This window comes from Uranotaenia lowii, chromosome 3 (genome assembly GCF_029784155.1).
Source record: "Uranotaenia lowii strain MFRU-FL chromosome 3, ASM2978415v1, whole genome shotgun sequence".
Lineage (NCBI taxonomy): Eukaryota > Metazoa > Arthropoda > Insecta > Diptera > Culicidae > Uranotaenia > Uranotaenia lowii.
Genome location: NC_073693.1, coordinates 51,039,053 through 51,050,307, shown reverse-complemented (window position 1 = coordinate 51,050,307; position 11,255 = coordinate 51,039,053). Strand labels below are relative to the sequence as shown.

General features: G+C 34.7%; 1 protein-coding gene across 1 annotated transcript in view; it reads left to right on the top strand.

The window, feature by feature from the left end:
- Positions 1–9,082: 9,082 nt before the first annotated feature.
- Positions 9,083–11,255, top strand: part of LOC129757870 (forkhead box protein C2-like) — a 51,749-nt gene continuing 49,576 nt past the window's right edge. The window contains exon 1 of the mRNA XM_055755223.1: positions 9,083–9,525. Coding sequence (XP_055611198.1) covers positions 9,209–9,525 — 317 coding nt within the window. The 5' untranslated portion in view covers positions 9,083–9,208. The remainder of the gene's footprint in view (positions 9,526–11,255) is intronic.

Sequence of the window (11,255 nt, the reverse complement as noted above, 5' to 3'; positions counted from 1 at the left end):
TGATACATTTCAAACAGAGTTCAATAAAAACAGATCTGAAATTTAAATTTTTGTTTATAAATTTCATAATATAGGTTATTTATTTTATGTTTATAATTCATAATTCAATGGTGGAAAATTGAGGGTGAAAAAACTCGCGAAAGAGAATCTTTACTGTGATTCAGAACCTGAATTCTTATTTTGCAATAAGTCTAGAATTCCTTGTAAACGCTAGCGAAAATAGCTCTTCTTTAGATTTTAAAATGAGGATAGCATAAGACATCTGATATGACCTTATAAAGTTTAAAAATTCTCAATAAACCAGATGTAAACAAAAGAAAAAAAACAAAATTTTAAATTTTATATTCAAATTTCTGATATGTATTAGTTTTTTTTTTCTTTAAGCGAAGTTACATTAGATTGATTTTTCCTGATTCTGAATTGAAGATTTTCCTTCGATTTAAAAAATATTTTGAAATACAAAAAAACCAAATGGGTAGCTTTTCGCTGCTCAAAACTTCATCAAAAATGAATTTAATGCGGCATAAACACTTGTTGTTTATAACGATAGAATTTGTTTAGTGAAATATTGGTGACTAAAAGACAAAAATAAAGATTAGGAAGTTAGATAGTCAATTGAAATCATACGTTTCTTAAAACCATACTGGAAAACTGATCACTGTGATGGATAATTTGACTAAAATTTAAAATAAAGGTAATTTAACACTTGAAGGCCAAAGGTTTTTTTACTTCTTAGAACGACCAAGATCTGTTAATCCATAAAAAATGGTAGAAATTTTAAAAAATAAAGAAAATGGAAAATCACATGATTCCGTACGTTTATAGTTTAATGGTTTTTTTTATTGTTTCCTTCTACATTTGAGCAAATAAAAAAGAAACTGCATATTGAAGGTAATAAATGTATGATGACAACAGAAAAAATATTTCAAGTATTTTAGTGTTATAACCATATTCACCCCCCTATATGACTTTTTCAAATTTATCATTTTATTAAAATTCAAAACAAAATCAACAGTTTAGAAGCTCTGATTAATCGTGTTAATTTAGGTTTATGAGGGAAATTAGTGACAATTTTTAAAAAGTTGTCCCTACAAAGTACATTCAAAATCAACACTCAACAACACACTTTTGTTGAGTTACTTGGTATAATTCAGTCCAGAGAATCACAAGTTACAGCTGCTTGAGTTTGGTGGACCGACTTTTTTCAATATTTAGCCTTTTAAGTGATAAACTAACTGTTTTGCAGAATAAACACCCCCACGGAGTGGAAAATTTTGAAAATTGGAAAGCACATATACTAAGAAATGTTCAACTTTTTATAGACATTCAAGCTTTTTCGGGTATTTTATAACGGTTTTTTGCCGCTTGGGGGGGGGGTGATCACCCCGATCACCCCCCCCCCCATAGGACCGCGCCTGACTTGCGAACGGATGGTGAAAAAATGGCAAAACGAAGTATTAATTATTTGTACTTTTTTTTATAATTGAGGCGCTTGGGATCAGCAGGGTGCAAGTGCCTAAATGATAATTTCGAAAAAACGCGCTTCAAAGTTGTGAAGGTGCTCAATTTTTCATTTATTTTTCGAATTCGAGCACTTTTAATTCAATCGAAAAAGTGTTCAAAAACATTTAGAAAAATTCATGTTTGGTATCGAGATGAATATTGAAACATGAAGAATCGTTAAGTATACTTAACAGAAAATTGATGAATTTGGGACTTACGTCCCTCTGATCCTGAGGGCCTCAATTGCTTCAGAACTGTAAGAAGTTCAGTGAAACATTGAAGAATGTTGAATTTCGTAGCCACATCCCATGATATTAATTGGAATAATCCATTCAATTGTAGAGTGTCTTCTACTTTTTCGTTATTTCCGAAACACTTGTATTTTCCGGAACACATTCTCTTGTGCACCATCGCCGTTCGTTGTATTCAGAAGTCTATGACGTAGTTTTCCCGAGTTAAAAAGCATCATTTCACAGAAAAGCTTCACTCAACACATTACAAACATTTCTCAAAACATCAAAATCTTTTCAAATAAATAAATTACAAAACAAAAAATTATGAATATTTTCCCGGACGTATCCAGACCTGAAAAATCCGGGTAATTTTAATTAAAAACCTTATAAAATCCGGGCATTTAATTTTGAAGTTTCGAGCCAAAATTCGGGCAGTATCCGGGCAAATTGAGTCAAAAACACCGAATAATTTAACAAAAATCAAGAAGTCAAAAATTGACTTGATATTTTTTTCCAACAAAACACATCAGCAGATTATTAATCGTATTTTAGGCTCCAAATAAAAAAAAACGTTCATGAATCATGATTATTTAGAAAAAAAATTAGCTCAAAAAAATCGTTGCTGGACGAAAAAAATCAAACTGTTATCACTCACTATGTGTGATCAGGGCAAAATCCGGGAAAATCCGTGTAAAATCCGAGTTTTTTTTCAAAACGAAATCCGGGCAACCGGGCCGGAGCGGACTTTTTCTTAATTTTGTGTAAAATATTCGTGGAAAACCGAGTAATCTGGCAAGCTTAGTCATAGTCCAACTATCGATGTACACTGCCGCCTAAAAGTTTGGGATCTCCCACTAAAAAACAGGCAAATTTTGATCGTGTAAATCTCAGCCGTCTTAGGACATATTGTAAATCTTCTGATCTCATTTGAAAGATAATGAGCAATAGCTATTGGAGGTATAGTGCCCTGAAATAATGTTTTAGGTTTGTACCTTAAACTTAACCTTAAATTAGAACAATTTCAAAAAATCGCACTCGATATTCAAAGCCGATCATCTCGGAATACAGTGGACCAAATTTCAAAATTTGAGTTGCATTAGGATTTTTATTCTTTACTTCTCAATATACAATAACAATAACAATATAACAATTTTAAGCAAAAATTTAAAAATGTACTTTTAATTAAAAAAATAGACTTCAGTTATCGTCCAAAAGTTTGGGATCATTCTTTTAAAAACATCCAGAATTAACTCATTCATATCTTTCTCATCTAACATAGCATTGTAGATCTGAGGGGTTCATTTGGAAGCTTAGAAATTGTTATTTTTTCATAAATTCATTCAAAAATTATATTTTAAAGTTAAATCCATAGAAAATTCAGAATCATAAGTGTGAACTTTTGAAGAACAATTAATTTCAGGTAATTTTTTTATGAATGCTTGAAAAAAATAAAATTTGAAATAGCACTGATTTTTGCACAATTGAATTTCAACTCACGAATTTTAATAAAAGATATAAAAAGTGGACCAATCCTGTCCAACCTTTTAGTTTTGTATTCATGAGGCATACACATTTGACGGTGAGATAAAACAGCGAAATCGTAGAGTGAAATTGGGGATTAACGAAATTTTTGTGTTTTGAAAAATCGCAATATTGTTACACTTTTTTAAACACGTTTGTGGTAACCATCGATCGAAGCAGTCGAGGGCTTATGCAGAAAAAGAATGTCAATTGAATTGTTGAACTACAATCTAAGAGCAAGTTCACTGGTGTTGGGAGAAAGTGGTACAAATTTTGACACTTGTAGCACATTTTGTTCCACTGTTTCTATTCCAGCCGTACACAGCAAAAAATTTTTCAGTAAAATTACGCAAATGTCCTGTAACAAAAAGGAGCAGGACATTTACCGTAATTTTACAGGTCGAAAACATGATTACGTGACATTTAATTTTTAGTGTACAGTTTTTTTACAGGACATTTGCTGTAATAATAAATGAATCTTCGTTAACTTTCAAGGAAAACAATTTAAAATTACAGGTTTTGTTAATTACAGTTGATGTATTTTAAAGGTTGCAGTTTTCAGTGACACCCCAGCAAACATGAAATCGCATTGAAAATGATAACTCAAGTCATAAAAAACGTTACTTCGAATCGTAATTCCAGCTAACGCAAGTAAAAGGTCGTAAAAATTGTTACTCGAAGTCATACTAAATGTTTTAAATCGGATATGACAAAAAGTCCGCCATGTTTGCAGATTTTGAAGGCGATTTCGTTCCTTTGCTTTCTCCTTCGTGGGTCAAGTGAGAGAACAGCTTTGTTTTTCTCTCTGCGACCGGCAGTGCAACCAGATTGTTAAAAATCAGTTGGTGTATTTGCAAGAACTGCCCAATGACAGAGGCAGCAAATATTGTCGATGGCAACGGTTCGCATGCGTTGAGAGAAAAAAACTGGTGCTCTCTTGCATTTTTTCAGTATGTATGAATATGGTGTTCTATATCGTCCAAATCGTATAATCTTATCGCTTTAGCCAGAAGTTGAAAATATGTATGTATATTGCTTCCACTTCTGTTGGTAAATGCTGTTTTTTCGAGTTTCATACGATTTTTCTTTCATGTATATGAAACGTATAACAAAGTTGTTGAGAAATATACCTACAAAAATGTTTGCTGGGACGTAATAGTCAAATTTTTTTTCTGTGTACCACTTTCTCCCAACACCAGTGAACTTGCTTTAAAGGATTGCATATAGATTGGTCAACCTCTTGGAGATACTTTTGGGTCCAGTATCCAGTTATTCAAGATACAATAACGTTATTTAATTATGTCATAATAAGAGCCTCCTCGAAAAAGGCATGATAAATGCCGAAACGTCGGATGAAGGAATAAACATCGAGGATAAATAAAGCCGGAGTAAATTTCAAATCCTTCTTTAGTCACTCGGAGCTGGCACATCGCGAGGGGGAGATAATGAAAAATAATGCAAAAAATAAATTAGAAAAAAAATGGAAGAAAGCTTGTATGCAATAAAGGTGCATACTATAGCATTGCACAGAATCTATATATTAAGTATTTTTTTATCAAAAAATTCGATAAAATCAAGAATAAAAAAGCTAATAAAACTCCCATCTTCCACAATTGGTTTTTTGCTCTTGTAATCTTTCGGATATTTGATATATTTTTCGAGTTTTCAGACTTTATTTATTTCTCAGTTCGTTTTTTTTTAAATTTTGAAGGGTGGGGGAAGGGGTTGGCAGGGGGAAAATGAAGAATTTGATATTTGTTCCGGCCTAACTAAGACTATACACAGAACTAAGAGCGCTTCGAGACACCCCTAAATAAACCAATTGAGTTGAAATTTAGCACAGGTCACTTTTTTTTTTTGACAATCTACGAAATGTGGTATATGGTCCGTTTTCGAATTTCGACATCACCCTTTTTGCTGTCACCCTAGTAAGGGGAAAAAAAGGACTCTTGAGGAAGACGCTGAAGAAGTCTCACGGTGTTGTTTTAAGAACAATTTCAAGAAAAAAAAATCGGCATCCCTGAAAATTTGCTACATCATAGAGGAGACTCTCACCTATTCAAAGCATTATTCAGGAAAAAATCGATCGGGGGGTCTAGAACAATTTTTTTGAAGATTTTCGAACAAAATACACCAGAAAAATGTCCATATTTTCGTTAATAATTTTTGCTCAGAACTCAAATTTACCATTTTTGTGCTTAGATGTATTAAGATCCTTTAAAAAAATTATAATAACTTCAAAAGTTTGGATAAAAATGAATTTCAATTAAAAATAGTTGGCTTTACTTATTATTCCCGCGTAGATTCTCTGGCGCATTGGGCTGTGGTAAAAGACCTCCACTGTTGACGATCCGGAGCCAGCGTCTTCGGCAAAATGTTAAATTTCGAAGAAGATTGGAAAAATAAAAAATATCTAGATTAAGGCTTGACACTAACTGGCAACACTGTAGCAAATTTACAAAAGCACGGTAATAAAGGTCTATCGAGAACAGAATGTAGTTTCGAGTTAAGTAAAAACGTTACAATTCAATCATTCAACAATACTCACGATTAAATTGTACTTTGAACACTTATGGGTATGGTTTTAGGAAAAAAAAATGAAACCTAGGTCAGGCAAATAGAAATTCGTTGCAAGTGTTCCCATGAAAATTGTTTCCTTTCAACATTAAATTTCCAGTTCAAGCCTGGTTTACACTTTCCGTGGAAATAAACGTAAATTTTTTTTTTGTCAATAACTCAACAACGTGACTAAACTCGATTTTGCAACATGGTGGAATTGATGGAGAATGGTTGAAAGATGAAAATCAAACTGGTTTTGTTGTTGAAAACCTTCTAGAATTTTTTTTATCCCACTTGCCCCGATTTTCACCGCGTAATTTTCATCAGGAATCGGAATGAAAACAATTCTAGGAGGGTTTAAACAACAAGACCAGTTGGATTTTTATCTTTCAACCATTCCCCATCGATCTCACTATGTTACAAAACCTAATTTAGTCACGTGATTTAGTTATTTATGAAATAAGATTTTTCACGTTCATTTTCACGAGAAGTGTAAATGGGCCTTTAAAAAGAGATTGAAGCATATTGTTTTTTTTATATATAAATCACCGTAGGTTGTCACAACGTGTTTGATAAACTTTGAACGCATTGCAACGTTTTTTTTAAATGCTTATTTCAGAGTGTAGATATGACATACTGTACAAACAAATTATTTTTGTCTACTGTAACTTTTGTAATTTCAATGAATGCTAAAAGGGCGAACACGAAATTTTTGCGACACCGAAAATGTTATGCCAAATTTCTTATAATATTTAGAATCAAATCAGAATTTTAGGGTAGTTTTATGAATACATTTACTTAAAAAATCACAAGAAAAGTTAATCGATGGAGCCTTGAGTGTAAAATTGCTTGCATTTTCGCTTGATGCCTTCCATTACTGACTGGACACTCGGTTTCGTTTTCTGGATAATTTTTTCAACAGTGCTCAATATCGATTCCAGAGTGCGCATCGATCGATTTGAAGAAATGCTATACCAGTCAGGAAATGCCACCCAACTTTAAAAAAAAACAGGCAATTTCTACGATAAAATCGGGCTAAACAGGTAAATTTTTCCTACAGGGCATTTTTTGTCACATTTTTCAGGTTCGCCACTTGCCATCGGTATTGCGAACCTACAAAATCTGACAAAAGAAATTAGACAGAAAATTGTTGAATTTTTCTTCTAAGTGTCATGTCAGTATGATCACTGATTAAAGTCTTTACAGTATCCATTTTTCCGTTTTCCTAACATGTCCTTCTCGTCTTTGACTGTCTTCTTGCTCTTCCGAAGTTTCCGCTTCATTAGTACTGTTAGTACTGTTCCATCGGACGCAGCTCCGGACGGTTTGGTGGATTCATGTCTTTTGGAACAAAATTGATAGAATTGGCCTCATATCACTTCAGGACACTTTTAGAATAGTGGCATGATTCCAAATCTGGCCAAAATAGCGGGGCTTCGTGTCGTGCTGTTGTAAGAACGGCAAAAAGCACTTCTAGAGGCACTCGGATTCTTAGATCTCGCCATTTGCTGGGCCCTTTGTCACGAAAGGCTCACTCCTCAGTCCGCAAGAGCAGATAAACGAGATATTTGGAGGCGACGTTCAACATTTTCTTCTTCTTAAATTTGTCGTCCACATCGAACTTGCTCTTGTCTATGAAAAACTCCAACCCGGAATTTGCTTAAAATCTGCTTTTATATATGTTTCGTCGTCCATCACACAGCAGCCATATTTTGTCAGCATCTTTCCGTAGAGGTTCCGTGCCCGAGTTTTAGCTGTCGATTGTTGCCGCTCATCGCGGTTTGGGAAGTTCTGTACCTTGTAGTTCAGCTCCTTCTTTGCATTCTGGACGTAGCTCCGCGACTTGCCGATCTTTTTAGCCTTTTTAGCCACGGCTTGAAAAGTTGGGATTTGCTTTAATCATCCGCTTCACCTGTCTCTCCGTCTTTTTGTTCTCCGGTCCCGGTTTTCTTCCAGCTTATTTGTCGTGGTTCAACGTCAACCGCGCCTGGAACCGCTTCAACACTCTGGAGACGGTTGAATGATGAATGTTCAACATTTTTCCCAACTGCCGGTGCGACAGGTCAGGAAATTCCAGGTGTTTGGAAAGAATTTGTTCTCTCGACTCGCGCTGGTTCACCTCCATTTTCGTTGAATCGAAAAACACAACTCCGAGTTTGACAGCATGTAAATACACATCAATGATAAAGTGTGCAAAACTTGGTTGATTTTTACCCAATGATAAAAAAGTTATGCCCTGTGTATTCGAAAGTCAAGATTTAAGCTGTAACCTAATTATTAAAATAAAAAAATAGTTTGATTCGATCGTTTATGATGCTTCATTGACATTTCATCATATTTTTCAATTCAGTTCAAATGTTTTATATATTTTGTCATACTGTTTAACTGAAAACTTTTTATAAGCAATTCCATGAAGTTAAATAAGATGTTTTAGTCTTATTAAGAAAGTCCTCCAGTCTCAATGATTTTCACCGAAAAAAATCAGTAAAAATTTCACTTAAAGTGGCATTGGCGTTGAAAGAAATACGTAAACCTACCGAGGACAACGATCCATTAAGACAGTTTTAACCGAAAATTTTATGCTCTCATTCTTGGTTATGAACCCATTGCCAGCGGCATTTTTACGACTTTTTCCAAACTGTAAATACCTAGGCAGGCTACAGAAAGCAAAACAGGATCAATCGAATTACGGAGAAAAGTCATCAAAAATTTCCTTCGGGAAAAAGCCGAAACAGCAGTTGTTATGTTTTCAAACAGGCGCAGTTTTCACTTTGTCCGTCGCCCGCCGGTTCAAGCGACCGACCAAAAGTGAGGTTATGACTCAGTCGGGTGAGGGTGGGAATGTTACGATCGTGTGCGTATTTCCAGTTCTCAATGATCGTATCCCGCGGGCGATCCAAGCAAGCCGCTGATTTTTCCAACTGGTGTGTTTTCGGCAGCAGCTTTGTTTTTATTACTCTCAATGTAGTGTAAAACATAAATAAAATCAACATTTCTCCCAGCATCTCTTCTTGTTCAGAAACCGACGACAACGAAAAGCCGCGGAAATCGAGAGCGCGCACACGCCCTCCTGCGAGTAGTGGATGGACGGATGGAATGTGTTGTCTTTCTTCGATGATGTCTGTTGTGGAAAACAAACAGATCCTCCCGGGGTTCCGGAATCCATTCGGTCGTCATGGATTATGACCGAGCAGCCAGGCCAGGCCAGGATCTTCCTGCTCTCTCATCGAGGTTGAGTGATCATCGTTAGTATGTTCAGTTACTAATTGATTGTCGCCGGTGACGGTTTTCGGTTCGGTTCGATCTCTGCTGGGTTGCGCATCGCCAAAAACAACGGACGTCAATACGCAAGCGCAAGCGCGTGACCTATTCGCGTGTTTCAAAGATCTACAATGCTACCCTACAGCTCGTACGTGGCTGCGTTGGATCAGATCCATTCGGTGAATCAAGAGTTGGCACTGTTCGGTAGTGCCCAGATTAGCGAGCGTTATTTTCCGCTGGAAGTTTCCGTCGGCGGTGGCCCGTCGCCATTTGTTGGAGGGTCTTACTTTGGCCTCAATCAGTGGTCTCTGCCGTTTTCGTTCCTGAAGGCGGCCCATCGGCCGGAAAAACCTCCTTTTTCGTATATCGCCTTGATAGCAATGGCAATTAGTAGTGCACCCAATCAGCGGCTGACGCTCAGTGGCATCTACAAATACATCATGGATAAGTGAGTGTTGGTTGCGAATTTTGGAAATAAAAAATCAAGTGGAAGATATTAAAGTTAAATTAAGAAGAAAATTCTGAAAATCGTGAAATGGGGAAATCGGCTCTCAGACTTATATGATCCATTCCAGCGTTGCATCTCACAGCAAAAATTATTTCCTAAAATTACACAAATGTCCTGTAACAAAAAGGAACAGGACATTTACCGTAATTTTACAGGTCGAAAACATGATTACGAGCATTTAATTTTTAGTGTACAACTTTTTTACAGGACATTTGCTGTAATAATAAATAAATCTTCGTTAACTTTCAAGGAAAACAATTTAAAATTACAGGTTTTGTCAATTACAGGTTGATTTATTTTAAAGGTTGCAGTTTTCAATGACACGTAATAGTCAAAATTTTTTTCTGTGCACAACATTTGGAAAAACTTTTTTAATGAATTTTGTAACAACTTTTAGGGGTTGAATTTTTACCAGACAAACTATATATCGCCGTGATTGACACCTTCAATTGCAACTAATTTTTTTTTTAAATATTCAGTTGTTTGCAAGATGCAGCTTTTTCCTCCGTTACTCCACATCAGGCGACTTATCTGCGTTTTCGAAATTCTTTATGATATCCAAGATATCTGCTCTGTTTATCGCTGGATTGCAACGAAATATGTATTGTGAAAACTTTGATTATGAATTGCCAAAAAATTGAAGTTTTGGGTTTCAATTTTAGCGCGTTATGTAAATTTACGAGCGAACAACTTTCGTTGCGTCACATCACAGAGTTATAATGAAAAAGTTGTAATGGTTGAAATTACCTAAAATTCTAAGTGTCAACTCATCAAAAGTATGCAATTTGACGATCATAAAAATGTGCGCCGTCAACTGGGGCATCATGCCACACTTTTCAACATCAATAGCTTCCAAAAACTCAATGTCTACAGATAATCATACCGCTTGTACATGAAAAGTTTAAAGGTTGATGGGACATCAAATTGACGTAATCAGGAAAAATATAACTTTCACCAGTTATTTTTAAATTTACAAAAACATGCGATTTTCACCCTACTTAGAAAAAACGGTTTGTTGCAAAAAACTTTGTTTTAAATGAAAAATCAAATTGAAAAGTTTGAAAATTTATACTTTGTGATGTCATTTTTCTCTGACAAAAATGTTTTTAAAGAATAAGCAAAAGGGTGCTGCATACATTGAGGGGTAAAAATACTTCATAAAGTTTTACTAGCTGAAATCACAAAAATTAATGTTTGAATGGATGAAATTTTGAAATCAACAAACGCGTGATGCAAAACAATCATAACAAAACAAACCAGCATATGAAAATAAGATTCAAAAGGTGAATCATTGATTTGCATTTTGATGCATTTTAGCCCAGACTGATAACTGAATTATTAAAATACATATGTATTTTTAAAAAATTGGTGATTGTCCGAAAAATATTTTTACATCTACAGTGTTGATATAGAATAATAGAAGCAATATAAAGTTTGTAGGTGATACCATTAAGCCAATCTGTCATACTGGGTAAAGTTTTTTACGGCATCAACAATGTTAAAATTTGTAAATTTATTGTTCGATTTTTTAAATTTTCTATTAAAATCAAAAACTTTAAAAAACTATCTCACAATATGAGAAACTATGTCATCATCATTTTGTTATCTTTAAATGATAACTTTATTATATTATAATAAAGAAAATTGAATAAGTGTAGTACAAATACAAA